Source organism: Manacus vitellinus, unplaced genomic scaffold (genome assembly GCF_001715985.3).
Source record: "Manacus vitellinus isolate BGI_N305 unplaced genomic scaffold, ASM171598v3 scaffold_96_pilon, whole genome shotgun sequence".
Taxonomy (NCBI): Eukaryota; Metazoa; Chordata; class Aves; order Passeriformes; family Pipridae; genus Manacus; species Manacus vitellinus.
In genome coordinates, this window is record NW_021940901.1 from 1,097,095 (window position 1) to 1,114,996 (window position 17,902).

The 17,902-nt window shown below is 34.8% G+C and overlaps 1 protein-coding gene across 1 annotated transcript in view; it reads left to right on the forward strand.

Moving 5' to 3' along the window:
• The window catches only part of DNAH5 (dynein axonemal heavy chain 5), a 114,189-nt gene that overhangs the window by 70,570 nt on the left and 25,717 nt on the right, over positions 1–17,902 (forward strand). The window contains exons 50-60 of the mRNA XM_018086487.3: positions 618–841; positions 2,613–2,808; positions 4,661–4,833; positions 7,290–7,420; positions 8,250–8,403; positions 9,041–9,308; positions 9,895–10,126; positions 12,164–12,278; positions 12,520–12,696; positions 15,758–15,961; positions 17,333–17,512. Of these exons, the coding sequence (XP_017941976.3) occupies positions 618–841; positions 2,613–2,808; positions 4,661–4,833; positions 7,290–7,420; positions 8,250–8,403; positions 9,041–9,308; positions 9,895–10,126; positions 12,164–12,278; positions 12,520–12,696; positions 15,758–15,961; positions 17,333–17,512 (2,054 nt within the window). The remainder of the gene's footprint in view (positions 1–617; positions 842–2,612; positions 2,809–4,660; positions 4,834–7,289; positions 7,421–8,249; positions 8,404–9,040; positions 9,309–9,894; positions 10,127–12,163; positions 12,279–12,519; positions 12,697–15,757; positions 15,962–17,332; positions 17,513–17,902) is intronic.

Here is a 17,902-nt window from a genome sequence, read left to right on the forward strand (position 1 = left end):
CCTTTGTATCTGTCTCATTTTTGAAAATAGTAATTGATTTTTCTTTATCCTTCTATTTATAAACATTATGGTTAAAATTGAGGCTTAATCCCACTCTGATTTGTTTACTAGCACATTTTCCTTCAGTAATCACTCCCCACCTGTAATGTCATTAATCTGTAATTTTTTCAGGTCCAGTCACATCTCTGAATCAATTGGTATGCTAAGTGTTAGTAAGAATGACATGAAGGTATCATTGTTGCAGTGACAATGCTAGAGAGATGCTCATGTGCTGCTGGTGCTAAGAATAAGTGACTAATGACTAGACTTTCACAAAGGACAGGATAATACTGGTTTCTCAGAAAAGGTTAGCTATTGAAAGGCAGTGGAAGCTATTTTGGGAGAAAAAAGAACATTTTAATGCACAGTTAATTAAAAGCTATATAACCAGTGAGCGAGCTGGTGGCAGAATGGTGTTAAGAACAGGTGAATCAAGATTTGAATAAAGACTGGAAAGCCATTTCAACAAACTGGAAAAGGTTTGGGGGATTATAAAAAAAGAAAAAGAAATTTCAGATGATCATTGCTCTTAGCATTGCCCTAGTGTGTTTTTAAATTGGCATTTTTTTTTCCCTCAGGTGTAATTGGAGAAGGGCACTACTGTAGTGAACGTGGATTTTCAGATGATGTGAAGAAAACAGTAGCCAAATTGGTTCCATTGACACGCAGACTGTGGCAGATTACCAAGCTAAAAATGTTGCCCACACCAGCCAAGTTTCATTATGTCTTCAACCTTCGAGATCTCTCGAGGATTTGGCAAGGAATGCTGAACGCTACATCAGAAGTGATCAATGAACCAAAGGTAAGTGCAGCACATCAGTGACTTTGTTATAATTAGTGTATAATTACTGTAGGAAAGAGAATGAAGAATCTATCTTGGCATTTGAATTTGTTTTAAAAAATGAAATTTCAGTGTTTTTTTGAGGAAAAGACGTTTTAGTCCAGCTTTTATAGTACCAACTGAAATGACAACTTTGTTGAAAACTATAACAAAACTTGATTCTTTTACACAAGAGACTTTGCTTCTACTTTCTGTTGCTGACAAATGCTACTTTTTTGGAAAAAATTGAGAAGGTAAAATTATGAGAAGTAATGAACTTGTTTTAACCCAATGAAAATGCTTATATATTGATTAAAAAATTAAATAGTTCCACCTTCCAATTATTGTCTTGAGGCTTTCAGTCACTACATATTATCTGTCTAACAAATGATTTCTGGCTTACGGTTTAAAAGGAAGAAGTAGTAACAAGTCATACTGATATTTTTGTTCCATAATCTATCTTTCTTCGAGAAAAACATAATTTCTCTTTTAATTGTTTTAAAGTGAAGTTATCTAGAGTGTTGGGTTCTGAAACATGAAGTGCTGTAAAATGTTTATGGTAGTCATGGAAAACTTGTTAGATATTTGGGTTATATAATCACTTTATGTTTAATGTACATCCCTGCTTGTTGAATAAGCTCCTGAATTGTACTGCATTTAAGATTTAAATTTTAGAATGGATTTTAATTTCTGAAGCTAAAAATATAGAGCACTAAGATATATGTATATATATTCTCAATTAATAATCTTCTGAAGTATAACAAACAATTGCTCAAAATGTGACTGTATAAATTTACATGTTAGTTCTGAGACTTGACACAGTATGTGGTGCTGTAGGCTGAAACAAAAGGTCTTCAAGGAGTACTTAGAATTTTTTTCTACTACTATGTAGCAATAGCGTGGGACTGAAACAGTGCTGCTAGTATTAAGAACCTGGCAGGTTTTCCTCCTGCATCCTGTGACCAAACTGAAGGACTTGAAAGGTGTATTGAATTTGGAGAAGGAATAATATAAACACGTATACTTTTTTTGTGGTTTTTTTTTTTGTTCTCTACTTTGGCTGTAGTATTGGTAGTTAGAAAAGTGGTTTATCAGTACATAAACATGTGTAAACAGGTGTGGATATGGTTTTAGGGCTAGGGAAATAAAATCTTCATTGGTAAATGCACTTCAGTTTGGAATACTAGATAAAGGCTCCTTGCACAGTTAACTGAATGTATGCTTAAGTTGCTATTGGGCAGAATAAGAACCTCAAGGTATGTCTTCTGAAGAAACCCCCAAAACACTGTTGTTTTTTTTCTAAAGTTAATATGATTTTTAGATAAAGAAATAAAGGCTTTTAAAGTTGGTATGGCTTCTTTGCGAGCCTAATGGGCTCCTCAGTACAGGAGAGACCTGGAGCTCCTGGAGTGGGTCCAGCAGAGTGCAACAAAGATGATTAAGGGGCTGGAACATCTGTCTTATGAGGAAAGGCTGAGGGAGCTGGGCCTGTTCAGCCTTGAGAGAGACAATTGAGAGGGGATCTCATTAGTGTGTATAAATATCTAAAAGTGAGGTGTCAGGAGAATTGAACTAGGCTCTTCTTGGTGGTGCCAAGCAATAGGACAAGAGACATAAACATGAAGTTCCATATGAATATGAGGAAGACTTTATTGTGTGGATGAGTATGCACTGGAAGAGATTGTCCAGAGAAATTGTGAAATCTCCCTCACCAAAGATATTCAATATATATATTTTTTTTTTTTGTATATAGGTGCTGATAAAACTGTGGAAGCATGAATGTAAGTGTGTTATTGCTGATCGTTTCACAACTGCGGAAGATGTTAATTGGTTTCATGCAACTGTGGCAAAACTCATTGAGGAGGAATTTGAAGAGACTAAAGCTTTGCTGGGTCATGAAATAGATGCATTCTTTGTTGACTTCTTGAGAGATACACCTACAAGAACTGGTAATGATGGGCTCTGATAACCAAGGAGATGACAAGAATAGGGAAGGGATATGATAATCACAGATGCTAAGAAAAATATTTAAAAAAAATGCATAATAAATTTATGTGTAAGGGTTTCTGTTTTGTCCAGTGACATTGAAGGTAGTCTGTGTTATTGGATGTGGCACATCTTTATATTAATGGGATTTCTGAGTCTGTATTTATATCCAGGTTGCTTATATATGAGAGCCTTACTTCCAGGTACATTTATGTGGCAGATAGACAAGACTGCCAGAGTAATCAAAGAAGTGTTTTATGAATGACTCGAAGCTGTGGGGTTGCTGTACTAGATAAAGGATTGCAATATAGCTACCATGCCCTAGAAATCTGATAAAAAAATACTGACTCTGGGCTAATACAATACTTCTTAGGAAATAACTGTTACATAATTTTATAACAAATGACTATTGAATCAAATTTTCCTGAATGCTAGTTATATCTCTTGAATAACCCATATGGCTTATAACAATATCTTTATATCCTTCAAACAAAAACACAGTATCACTGACTTTACTAAATGACCTGAGAATATTTGTTAGTAGATGCAAAAGAACAGAAGACAGTTGTTTGAATTTAGGGGACGGTCATTATTTAAGCCTTGGATGATTCAATTATCTGTGTTAGCATCAGTTTAGTGATGGATAGTGGAGGCAATAAAAGACTGGCATGAATGGCCAAATGCCATTTGAATCTCTTCTTGTACAACTGAAGTAGTCAAAAGGCAGTGAGAAAAGGAGAGTAAAGGATAGGAAATACTTGATTGAAAGGAATCAAATAGAAGTAAAAGCAAACTGGTGTGAGAAAATAAACAATTACATCCTTAAATAACTTGCTAAACTACATCAATGTAGAGAAGACTGAAATATAAGTCAGAATACATATTGAGAGGGTAAAGATTGACCTTTAAGGTAAAAATTTAAATCCGCACAGAAACCATCATGTTGAATTGAAATGTAAAATGAAGAATGTGTTTCTCAAAAAGCCTTACCTTCCTGGTGACAGTTTAAATGTGCCTGCCCTGTAATGTGCCTTTTAGCATGAAACTTCATCTAAATACAAAATAGGAGGCCCTCATGTAGAAAGGTACGTTTTGTCTGCAATATAAATGTATGTTTTTCAGAGCCTTGAGAACCCACTTGTTTTGGCTTTAAGTGAAAACACTAACAAGTGCACTTTTGTTTGTAATTGTCCTTACAATGGGACAAAGTCTTGCCCATTATGGTGGAAGTGTAAGAGCAGGATCTGGATTTCTGAGCTCTTAAATATATAAAAAAATTACATTTGGCATCAGTTTCAAATAGCCCTATGCTCAGGTTAGTGATATGTTTGCATATACTCCTATTATCTCTGGATTGTAAAAGCACAACATATTTGTCCCTGAGATAAATACACAATGACTTGAGATGAAATAGCTCAAACTTCAACTTTTAGGCCTCCTAAAAAGGGGCCTTACAGGGCAGACACATTTAAACTGTCACCAGGAAGGCAAGGCATTTTGAGAAATATATTCTTCATTTTGCATTTATATTTCAATTCAACATGATGTTTTCTGTGTGGATATAAATATTCACATTAAAGGTCACTCTTTACTCTCAGTATGTGTTCTGACTTATATTTCAGTCTTCTCTACATTGATACCTTGTAGGCAGAGTGTACTCAGTGCTCTTGTATGTACATCTAACATATAATATTATGTATAATAAGCCTGATTCTGTGTGGTGAGACTTCTAATTATCTTCACTTACTTAGCCCCGAGAGAGCCTTTGTCAATTATTTAAGCTGCTAAGGTTTTGTTATTTGCTTTTTGTTCTAGGCGAAAAACCAGAGGAAGTTAAATCAGATATTCCCAAAATCTATGAGCCAATTTCCTCATTTCATCAGCTACAGAATTGTTTAAATAAGTTTTTACAAATATACAATGAGAATGTTCGTGGTACTGGAATGGACATGGTTTTCTTTGAGGATGCTATGGTTCATTTAGTTAAGGTACAGTCTTGCTGGATTGCCGTTTGTTGTTGTCCATTTGCCCTCCTGTGAGTAGAGGTATGCATGAGTCAAGGTAAATTACCTCTAAAACTGAAGCAACTAATTTATTGCCAACGTATATTTGATCTATCACTCTGTGACTAGGTATTAAAATCTATTAAAAACTTTTTGGAAAATGCACTGGATGGAACTATTCTTTTATATCTATCTTTTATGTCTAGTGGGATCATGGTGCTATCTATTCTAACTCTATTTCAACCTTTCTTGTTAATTCTTCTGAGAGCCCTTCCTCTCTCTGGAATGAGTCAAATGAAATTCAGGTTAAGACATAATTGGCTGCTTCTGAAGGAGTACATGCAGCAGAGCAGGAATAAATGCAGTCCAAACTTCTTTTGTAGATCCACAGTATGCTCACTACTTTTAAAATTCCTTTGAATATGGATTGGACCTGAACATAACTTTTAGCACAACACAGCTTGATACAATTGTCCACACAGCATAGGCCTCATACAAAGGAGAACCTTTTTTTCTTTTTTGTACACTAACCCCCTCATTGTCTCGGTTGTATAGTGAGGTTATCTGTGTTTCTTATAATAAATTATTAAGAACTGAATATATTAAATATCTAAACAATTTAAATTTAATTATAGTTGACAAACACACTACATCTGCAGTTTTCAAAATTCTGGGGTAGATTCTTATAATTTCACAAAATTAGTCCCTTTCTTTCTAAGGTCTTCTCTGCAAAACGGATGATGGTCTGCTTTTTTATTTTTTTCCTTCACTGAAGACTGTCATTAGGAATCTCTCCTTTGGGTAGCTAGGTGGTATACCATCTACCTGAAATATTATATTAGTCTTCACTTGGATAAAATGAATATGTAGTGCTTCTCTGATTCCATATTCTTGAAAGCAGAAATAACTGTGTAGACTTCAGACAGCTTCTAAGAGAAAGCTAGATAAGCACAGTTAAGGTAATGCCTAATCTGAGCTTTTGTAATAAAACTTGAATGAATTAAAACTGAGAGATATCTTAAATAGAGAACAAAGCTTCCAATTTATGGCTTGTGCGCCTCTGCCTGGAAAAGATCTAATAGCCATAATTGAAATGATCAGCAATATTTCAAGGGTGATGTGCAAATTAAATTTTCTCTGTCCAGTTAAATACTAAGTATGCTTAGAGTAAACCTCCATACTTGATTTTATCTTTTCTTATAAAACATTAACCTATGAAAAATAACAAGTACCTTACACTCAATATATAAAATAAGTAGGTTTAAAATTGAGGAAAATTGGCATGACTATTTTTAATAGCTTGAGAAAAAGTAATTTTCAGGAAAGGCAAGTAAATAGGTATGCCAGGTTGGTTATTGACATGATGGAATTCTAGCGTTATCAAAGGGATATTCAAGATAATAAAGAGAACAGAAGCCAATACCCTGCATCATTACTCGGATAGAAGGGTCCAGTTGCCAACCAGATGTTTGGTATTATTGTGCCTTTGAGAGGCAGCTGGCTCTGTGCTGCTCTAGGTATTGATGTAGGCTCTTCTGGGTACTGTGAGTATCTGCCCTCTTGCAGCTGATAGCCTTGCAGCAAGTTTGTCTCCTGTGCATAAAGACGTATTTTCTCAGCATCAGGTAATATCTTCTACCTGTTTCCATGTTTCATGGCATTGTGTTTTGGCTGTGGACAGTGGGACAGGTGCTGCATGCAGTTCATAATTAACTCTGAAAATCTTTTTGCTCCGAATTGTAAAGGATCTGTTTGTTTACATTGCATAGTCCTGAATTGAAGGGAAATTTGAAGTAGTTGGTAGCTGCTGCCTTTTGATTTAAAAGATAAATAATAAAGTGGGAAAGAAATGGGGATCTAATCGGGAGATGTTTCACTGTGATCAAATATTCATACTGATACAGTGTGTTTTCACAGTCAAGTAAATGAGAAGCTTAACAAGTTTGATTATAAAGGCAGTATTATCACCTGCTGCAGAGAATACTGAAGACCTTTTGTCCTGAATTTAATATGCCTGGGACATCTTGTCTTTCCGGTCACAATGAAAGAACCTGGATGAGTCTTACCAAAGTTAGCCAGCGGTCATGGTGTTGGGGAAGTTATTATTTCCTTCCCAATTTTAATAATCTGTCATGCTGTGATGTCACATCACTAAGAAATCACAGCTGAGATTTACTTCTACTTTGTGGAAGTGTGAGATGCAATTCTACTGGTAAACAAACATTCACACTGATGGAATCGAGTGGTTGCTATGCTATTTGGAAAGCTTACAGAAAATATTGCAAAGTACAAATATCCACTAAATATATGAATAGTAATATAGAATCCCTTAATTAAACCTTAAAATTTCAATTTTTTACTTAATGATAATGTAACTTTATTAATGCAGTAGCATAGAATTTTTACACATTGTAACAATAAACGACTGGTATATTACACAGATTTCTCGTGTGATTCGCACTCCTCGTGGAAATGCTCTTTTAGTTGGAGTTGGTGGCTCAGGAAAGCAGAGCTTGACAAGACTGGCATCCTTCATAGCTGGCTATGATATGTTCCAGATAGTGTTAACAAGGTGAGCATTAATTGAAATTAAAGTAAATAAGTACTTTAACTTTTCCTGTAAATGAAACAGGTTCCCAGTCTCTGCAGTGAAAGAAACAAGTTTACTGTAGTCTAAGTACTGTTACACAGAGTGGAAAGACATGAATATCCTTTGAGACTTATTACATTTGCTTGATTTTCTACAATAATTCTGAACTTTTACCATCTTTGGAGTAGTAAACTGTTTCATATGTTTCACAGAATGAGAAGGAATATTGGCAGTGTGAGGAGGTTGCATCCTCATCCCTGCCCTTGGTAGGAAGATCTACTTGGTAGACCGTCAGTATATGTTGGTATTTTGACTGTCTTTTCCAAGTATATTTTGTCATATTATTCAACCCAATGTAGTTTCTTTTGAAATATTTCACAAAAGATAAATAAATTAAAAAAATTATATATATATAATATACATATATTATATATAAAAACAACAAAAAATTATAAATGCTTCTCTGACTTAGAATGAAAGCCTCCCAAAGTGTCTGTAGGACAAGTCAATGATCAGGAAATACTTTTGGCACTCAAATGTGATGTCATTCTAGAGAAGCTAAATTATTTTAAATCTTTTGCAGCTATGTTGGCTACAGAAGAAATTGTAGATTCACATGTAGGAATGCATATTAGTGAGGCTCTCATGAGAGGATCTATCTGAAATAAGCAACTTTTTGCCTTAAATTCCAAGAGAGTTTTTCTTACCTAAATTTACTTGTTGGTTTTTTGGTTTTGTTTTTTTTTTCTTTTAATCAGAAGACTTTTCAAAAAAGGAATGAATATTTGTTCAACTATTCTTTTTTTCATAGATCATACAACACTTTAAACTTTGTGGAAGATCTGAAACTCTTATACAGAACAGCAGGACTGCAAGGCAAAGGCATCTGTTTTCTTTTTACAGACAATGACATCAAAGATGAGTCTTTCTTGGAATACTTGAACAATGTCTTATCATCAGGAGAGGTAAGATGCCTTCTCCTTTTTAAAATGTATAATTGTAAAGTAAAATAACTACATTTATTTGATTATTGCTTTATATGTCAAGGGGAACACTTTCAGAAACTAAAACTCAAGTGCTTTTTATCATTGGAGTATTTTTAAAAATGGAGACAATGTATTATACTAGGTTAGAGTAAGACAAGCTGTCAGGGACAAGAGAATAGCTTTAAAGAAAAATTGAGACTTGGGGAACATCACTAATGTTTTAAAAGGTTGTCTGTTAAATTAACTACCTCATTAGCATTTAGTTTTTGTCTGGTCAATTTATGTCCAGAATGGATGGGATGGGTTTTATTGATTTTATTTATTTATTTATTGACTCAGGGTTATGTTTCAGAGTAATTACTACTAGTTATTAGAATACAAAGAAATCAAAGCCATTGGAGAGTGGGTTTTACATTTAGAGCAAGTTAAGTTTCAGTGTGTTTAATGGAATAATTTCAGCAAAAGTTGTGGTTTAAAGGAGTAGGTGGATCCTAATAATATCAGGGTCTGAGATGTATGTCCCCTTCCACAATGCTAGGTATTTAATGTACCTCATGCTATATATTCTATGTTATATCATCTCATAAAGCATGAAAAATCTTTGTTTTTCTCAAAGGTGTCCAACTTATTTGCGCGGGATGAAGTAGATGAGATCATTAATGACCTCATACCCTCCTTCAGAAAGCAACATCCACGTAGACCTCCAACCAGTGAGGCTGTGTATGACTATTTCATGGCCAGAGTCCGTCAAAACCTTCATGTAGTTCTTTGCTTTTCACCAGTAGGTGAAAAATTCCGAAATAGAGCTCTGAAGTTCCCTGCTCTCATTTCTGGATGCACTATAGATTGGTTCAGCCAATGGCCTAAGGATGCTCTAGTGGCAGGTATGTGTAGGTTTTATCTTTGCAGATATGTAATTTTCTGACTGGTGGTCATGTAGTTATTTTAATTGTATTGAATTTTGCCAGAAGAAGCTTACTTGGTTCTAAAATTTGATATAGATCTTTTCTTCTTCAAAGCTTGCTGTATTAAGCTGTTGAAATATTTCTAACAGAGGAAAGGTTTTGAACACATTTTGAAGAAAATTTTCCCTTGAACATGGCTTAAAGGCATTAGTAAAGAAGGCAAAAATACTACTAAAGAAAGAGATTATTTGTGACTGTGCCTGCGATAGGGCATACAGAGGAAGGCTGTGATTACCCAGTTTCTGGTAGCTAGCTGTTAGACAGGTTCAGAGTGAAAAAGCAGTTGCATACTTTGGAGGTGAAAGAATGACAGATACTTGGCTGTACTTTTTACTGAGAAGTGTGGAATAAAGTTCAGAAACTGATGGTGAAGAGTAAAGAAGACTGAGATTTCAGAAACTGGGTGAAAACCAACGTAATACATGCTGACTTGTTTTGTACTGCCTTGTTTGTAAGCTGTTTTCCTGAATACTTACTTACATTTATGTTTTCTTTCTCTCTCAAGTATCTGAACATTTCCTGTCCTCATTTGATATGGACTGCACTGCTGATATAAAGAGGGAAATTGTGCAGTGTATGGGCTCATTCCAGGATGGAGTGGCAGAAAAGTGTTCTGATTACTTTCAAAGATACAGACGTTCTACACATGTGACTCCCAAATCCTACCTGTCCTTTATTCAGGGATATAAAACCACATACAAAGAAAAGCATGCTGAAGTACAAACATTAGCAAACAGGTAAACTAATCAGTTTACTACTGTCTTTCTGTAGTTTCCTTCCCCAGGTAGGTGTATTCTGATAAGTCTCATTTCAATGCATGGCTCGTCTCCTTGCACAGCAGAAAGGTGTTTTTTTTAATTCCTAAAATTATGTAAAAGTATAACTTGATCAAGTATTATAGTTGCTCTTGCCATATAAGTTAAAGACTATATGTATTTGGAGAGGAAAAAAGAGTAGCGGTGTATAAAAAATTAGGGTGGTGGGAAAAGAGGTGAAGATAAATTATTCCCATGTATTTTTAGTGAGTAAAAGAAAACATCTGTTGGGAGAGCAAGACTGTGTGAACAATTTCTCCTGCATTTCTGTAGGCCTTGCTTGACATTACTATGGAAGTTGCAAGCTTTGTGATGTTTATTCTTACAGACTGTGTGAAACTATGTGAGTTTATACTTGTTATCTGTGTGTTTATAGTTATAAGAGATGAGAAAATAGTATGTTTATAGTAGAAGGTTGTGGGAAAACTAGAGATAAAGAAACACCTGTAGGATCTCAGAAAACCCCTAAAGGCAGATCCATAGGAGGGACTTTGGGTGGCAAAAATGATCTCAGACCGCGTGGACAGAGCTTCAGATCCAATGAACTGAAGGCAGGAGATGTGTGCACAGACTGAGCTATCCAATCACCTTGTTGTGAGCATGTACCAGGGAGAAACTAAACTGTATAAAAGTTAACTCATTTAAATAATAAGTTGGACATCGTCGGATCATATTGATCATCTGAGTGTGTTCCTGAACTCCAACCGTCAACAAACATCTAGCATGTAATTTTATAATATATTCACAATAGCATTTAATTTACCAGAGAGCAACTTTTATTTTCTTACTGAACAGTTGTGTCCTGCTGATATGAACATATAAGAAATACCTTTGGTGGTTTTGGTTTTGTGATCATAGGGCCTCACTTAGACCGCTGAGTTTTTTGTTTTTTTTTTTTTAATAATTGTAGATTATTAAAGTGATTTTGATATACTCATTCCTCTTTTCAGGTGCTTTATTAAACTAATGAGATCTATTTGCAGATATATCATCATGTTAAAACCACTCAATTATAATGTAAAATTAACATTTACTGTATCAATTGGTATCACCCTTAAGAAAAATGGTCTTCTCAATTTTGAAAGATTGTCAAAAAGAGCTGGAAACCTTTAAGAAAGACTCAGACTATTTATTTCATTTTGAAACATTCTTTGGTTCCAAAATCAATTTGAGCTAGAAATCTGTAGTTACCTTATGAGTGAAGACTTGTAAAACAGTGGGGTCTGGTCCTGTTTTCTACCTTCGCGTGTACCAGGTTAGTTCGTGCATGCCAATTTGATTCACTTAACCTTTCTACCTTAGTTGCATGGTATGGCAGGTGCTATACTTTGTCTGTTCACCTGTATTTGTTCAGCTGTCCAAGTACTGCTTAGCCTTTGCAATAGCAGTCTCTGTAGAGGCCACTTAAACTTGCCTGAAAAGTCCCAAGTGAAGACTTACTTTTTGATAGAAAAAAAGCACTGTTGAAGAGGCATTTTAATGCTCAATTAGAGAAGTCTTATTGCAATACTATTTTTCTGTTACTCTTGTTTGGTTGTTTTGGTTTCTTTTCAGTATCCTCTTCAAAGAAGAAATAGCAATTTGATATAGTTCTCAGAATTTTAGTGAAAATGCTTTCTGTTGTATATAACTCAGTCCTTTGAGTGTCAGCTTGGAGCTCAACAGGGACAGTGACATATATGGAACCAACATATAGGATTTTTATGCAATGATAAAGACATACAGTAAAATTTCAAGCTACAGACTTTATTCATGTACTTTATTGTTCACTTTATTGATTCTGAAGACACTAGGTACTTTTGTGAAAGTTCCTGTCCAGCTTTTATTTTTGGTGTAAAACATCTTTTGCTACTGTTCATTCAGATTGATGCGATTCATTCTATAGATGGAATAATTTGGAAAATGGAGTGTAAATTACATAGGGATTTAGGTGCTTCTTATTTTGTTTTTTGACTCCAGGATAAATACTGGACTGGAAAAACTGAAAGAAGCCTCTGAGTCAGTGGCTGCTCTAAGCAGAGAGCTGGAGATAAAAGAAAAGGAACTTCAAATTGCCAATGAAAAAGCTGACATGGTATGTACAGCCTTCAAAATGTACTGCTGTTTCATTTTTTTTTCTCCTTTTATTTCTTCTATTTTGAAAACATCAGTCAAGTAAAGTGAAGTGTTGGAAAAAAGTGATCTTGGAGAAAGTTATCTTGTCTGATTTTTCTGGTTTTGGAATTGACCTGATACAATTTTTCAACAAAAATTAATACATTCTTTTAACTAGGTTTTTTTTTAATATTTGGCATATGGGTTTACTCACATTCTAGGTATTGAAAGAAGTTACAGTAAAAGCACAGGCTGCTGAGAACGTGAAGGGCGAAGTTCAGAAAGTGAAAGACAAAGCTCAAGCTATTGTAGACAGTATCTCAGTTGACAAAGCCATTGCTGAAGAGAAGTTAGAAGCTGCTAAGCCTGCTTTGGAAGAGGCAGAAGCAGCCTTACAGGTTAGTATTTAGACCATGTATAACATTATTTTACTACTAAGAAGACGGGTGTGTTTGAAATATAAGATTGCAGGTGCATTGCATAGCTCTTCATTTGACAGAAAATGTACGCAAATAAACATACGTATTTTGAGGCTGTTTAGGTTCAGTTTTGTTTTCCTTTTTTTCGCAAGTACCAAACTGCAAATAAGCAATTTTCAGACAAGGGCAAGTTTTAACTTTTATTTGAAACTGTAATTGATATATGATGTGTTGCAGGTTGATATTAGACCAGTATCTGAATGTCGATATTGTTACTAAACAGCTTGTGTGCAAAGAGTGAAGAAGTGCTTTCCATGTAAAACCAGTTATAATTCCATCCATATCTAAACCTGCTATTTTAAGTTTTCACAAATAAATTGCATTTTGAATAGGTTTGCTGGTCCACTATTTTCTGTCTTAAAAAACAATAATTATTTTTTCCTACGAATTGTGACATTACCAATATTTCTAGCATTCACCATGGGACTTCATTTCTTTCAAAATACTCTTTTTGTAAAGCTTTTTTAATAGAATGATAACACTTTGTCCATATCTTTAAGATGAACAAAGATTAATGTTAGCTGATCTTTTGTAATATTTTCTTTTAATGCCTGTTCAGCTGACTGTATGAGAATGTTCCTCAAGGCATTTTTCTGTGAACAGCAGTAGTGGAATTTGAAGTATACCTATCAGAGGCTAGTAGGGATCTGGCATCTCAAGAAACTGAGAAGAATGAAGAAAAAACCTCAGAAGAAAAAAACCTCAAAACAATAAATAAAAGTTTTTATGTAGATTTACTGGAAAGTTTTCCTTTCCACTTTAGAGACTGCCATCAGTTGTGACGGTTAAAGACTGATTTGAAGGAATGCCATGATAATCTAATATAGAAAAGTTTTCATGGATCCTCTGAATGTATGACTTCACTTCGAGGGAGAGATGTTTAACAATCTCTGACTGCTGTGATTCCTAAAGGGCAGAGTGGGAAAGTCTAAATGCTGGCTGATGACATGACAGCTGGTAAGAGTGGAATAAGAGCAGATCCTAAGATCCTGATACTTAACTACAGGAAAAAGGTTAAAAAAGCTACAACAAAACAATTAACCCAGTGGTGGCCAAGTATCCTGACAAGTGAAAAAGCCCCAAACAATGTTAACTGGTCAGTGTCTGAGGTATAAAGAGAGCACCAGTGTTCTGTGTTTGGTCCTGCATCTTATTATAGCTTACTTTCTGACTTTGACTAAAATTGCTGAACCAAAACAATACTGCTCTTCTTGAAATGTAGGGTGCTAATGAAAATCCAATTATAAAAAAAGCTACACTAGCATTATTGTGAGACTTCACAATGGGCAAAGGTATTTGGGCTTAATTTTGAAATTCTTGCATTTTCTATAAGTTGCTTTGCTTGTGTCTAAAGGGGATTGGCAAACTATCGTGAAAACAAGCCTATCAGCATGTATATATGTGTTCTCAGCAGGCATTCTTTCATTCATTCAGAAACTCCCTTAAGCAAGAAAATTCTCTATATGAGTCTGCATCTTTCAAAAAATGAATCTCATAATCATTACAGGTTTGCAAATTTCCATCTAGGGATTCCAATAGTAGAATTCTGCTTGCAGTTTGGACAAAAGCCTATTAAAATATTTGATAAATATAAAGGTCGCTACCCAGATGGAAAAAATAAATTTGCAGTTAGCTATTTCACTCAATTTTTTACATATTTTAGGATTGGTAAATGCTATGTTAAGAGACAGGTAGGTACAGAACAGTTTATAAGCATTTCTAAACATATAATGAGATTAGTTTTTTTAAAGTTCGAGTAAGAATTGTCGAAGTTCAATAAAAGTTAGATGCACTTTTCCCTGCAATAAAAATAGCACACTAAATGCACAATTATAAGTAAGTAAATAAATAAATAGAAATTAAATGCAACAATTTTGCCACAATTTGGATGCTAGCAAAAAAGGTTGGGCTGAATTTCCTAACAGTCACTAAGAAACACTGGTTAAAGTTCCCACGCAGATATCTGGAAAAACTCTGCTGAATTATTTGGTGCACACTGAACCCAATGAGCAGCAAAACATAAGGGGAAACATAAGGCCATCAGAAGGATAATCTGCAATAATTTACAATCCCTTTACTGAAGTATAGACACAAGTAATTAAAATCTTCTTTCATGAATTCCCAGTAAGGCGTGTGCTAGGCTAGAAGCAAGGTGTCATAACACTTGCAATAACCTGTTGCTTACTGTTTGCCACTGTAATGTACTTGAACCGATTAAACTGCCTGTGGATAAGCAGTGCTTCTAATCAGAGTTGTGCCTGTTCTAGAGTGTGTCTGCCCATCAGCAGTTACTACTGTTCAGTGTTTTTTGCTCTGTATGTGGTGCAGTTAAGCTCTACTGCTCTAATTGATTCTTCTCTAAGGAGACATCTTCAGTAGACTTGTCTCATAATCCTTTCTGATTCATGACTACAGTAGAGTTGTGAGTTACAGTGTTAGACTTGCACCCTAGGCTTACTTGTCCTTAATTAGTAGGACCTAGGTTTTCATACATTATTATAATGTATTTTTCTCACAGGCCTGCTTCTACACCAGGAATGTTTCCAGTAAGATGGATCAGCAGGTGAAAATCTATACATATATCAGGCCTTCTCACTGGTTTCCTTAATTCACCTTCATTTACTAGATGTCAACAGAATGTATTTTCCTTTCTAGACTCAGTTCCTGGTCAATATGTATACATTTGAAAAAAAATCAGTAAAATGTCAAGATGTTTCTGTTTTGCTCTTCACTTTGTCCAAACTATACATGGTAGTTTTAGGTTGTTAGGTGTTGCTGTGCTGAGGTTTTCTAGGAGTTCATAGGAGTTAGTAGGGAAAATCTGGTTGGAGAGTCCTTCTAGCTTCATGCTTTTTAGAGGTAAATCTAAATATAAGTAATTATTTTTCTCCCAGGGATTAATACAGTTGGCGAGCTTGTGCTCTGTCTTACTGAATAAACAATAACAGTAATTGCTTTACCTTTTGTTTGAAATTCACAGACAATAAAACCTACAGATATTGCCACTGTGCGCACACTGGGACGACCTCCCCACCTCATCATGCGTATCATGGACTGCGTGTTACTGCTCTTCCAGCGTAAAGTGAACAGTGTGAAAATTGATCAGGAAAAACGCTGTACTGTCCCATCGTGGCAAGAATCTTTGAAACTTATGACAGCAGGGAACTTCTTGCAGAACCTACAGGTGCTTGTGCAACCTTCTTTTTCATATACTTTTTTTTTAATGTAGGAAAATAAGGGACAATGTTTTCTCTGGTGTTCATAGGAGAACAAATGTGCAAGGGAAATCACACACACAATAGATCTGAAATGTTAAGGGCTTAAAAATAAGTATGTCGTAATGAAATAAATTTGAATCCTTCTGGCAAAGTCATGTCATAAGTCATTTGTAGTTTTTCCTAAATAAGGTAATGAAATTACTTTCAATGACAAATGATTCAAAGCTTTAAGCATTTAGTTTGAATAGCCATTACTTATCTGTTTCAATAAAGCTGATAGAAAATATCTTTTTTTCTCTTACCTAACTTTTCATTAATTTTCAACATTACAACTTCTGCACTGGCTTGCAAAAGAATAGTTGATTATTAGGGTGAATGCAACCGGAATTTTTTAAATTTTGGGGGTTTCATGTCCATAGCATGGGTCTAGGAAAATGGAAAGAGTAACTATTAAACAAATCCATTTTCATAACTTAAACTAATAATATTACAGCTCATCTAGTTGGAATAAATGGTACCTTGTCCTACCCCACTGGATGTTATCATCACTGATTTCTGCTTTTTGAGTTTCCTTAATCTGTCATTGATCTAGTGGGAAATCAGGCTTGTCCAGCTTTGTATGGTTGGTAGTGCCATAGATGTCATTTATGTAATATTCACATTGCATTTACTTGTAAGGATTTTTGATTTACTGAAGGACTTCAACCTTTCATTTTGCTTGTGCATAACTAAACCTGTTTGTGCTTCAGGGAATAGCTATTTTTCAAGTTCGTCAATAATAGACTTTCATTATACCTTGCAAATAAATTTGAGGGAGAAAACTGAGAGCTTTTGAGAAGGAAAAATGGAAAATATGTTTTTTGGAGAAAAGAGAGAGTCAAAATAAATTCTTTAAATTGAAATACATTCCACTAATGAGATAAAGTAATTTAAGGATAAGATAGCTGGCTGTTTTGTGGAATGTATGTTTACGAACCAGAGCTAAGCATTTCCTTTTCTTTTTGAAGATTGCTAAGTCACTTATTCTGTCTTAAGCAAAAGGAAACTTCCAGCAGGATATTAGTGATATTTTATATCAACAATTAGCTGTGTAATGGTAATAGTGAGTGTAAGATAGCAAAGATCATAAATGAAGGCAAACTTTTCCATTTTGTAAGAATATAGAACAGAGTTGAATGACTTTGTAAAGTTCTCAAAGATGCATGAGACAAAGACCTTCATATTAGTTGTCAGTAACACTTATGATCTTCATAGTGTTCTGTGTGTTCTAAAACACGTGTATATTTTGCATTTGTTACATACATTATGTGTATTACACTCTTTAAATTTTTCTTTAGCAATTTCCAAAGGACACAATTAATGAAGAAGTGGTAGAACTTTTGAGCCCTTATTTTGAAATGGCGGACTACAACATTGAGACAGCTAAGAGAGTATGTGGGAATGTTGCTGGCCTTTGCTCATGGACCAAAGCTATGGCTGTATTTTTTTCCATCAACAGAGAAGTATTACCCTTAAAGGTATGTCTGTTAGTCACTCACAAACACTCTTTTCTCCTTCTCCTCCCACCTGTTTGCACTTGAGAATTTAATCTACTGGAAATGCCATCTGCTTTATTTGAACTGATGCTTGTCTCTCTAGGAAATGATTCTCTTGAACATTGGAATTCTGCAATAAAATCTATTTTAAATGTACTTGCACTTTTAAGTCGTCAAAACTATGAAAGAGATTGTGCAGTTTTATGCCTCTGGACACCTTCTGAATGGGGTTGAAACATTTGTCATCTTGTTAAATTCAATACTGCAGTTGCTTTACTTTAATTAGGGATTAAGTAGGAAAAAAACCCCTCGATCTGGTTCTTTTAATGTTCCAGATCTCAGTTCATAAGCAGACTGTACAGAGACTGTTCA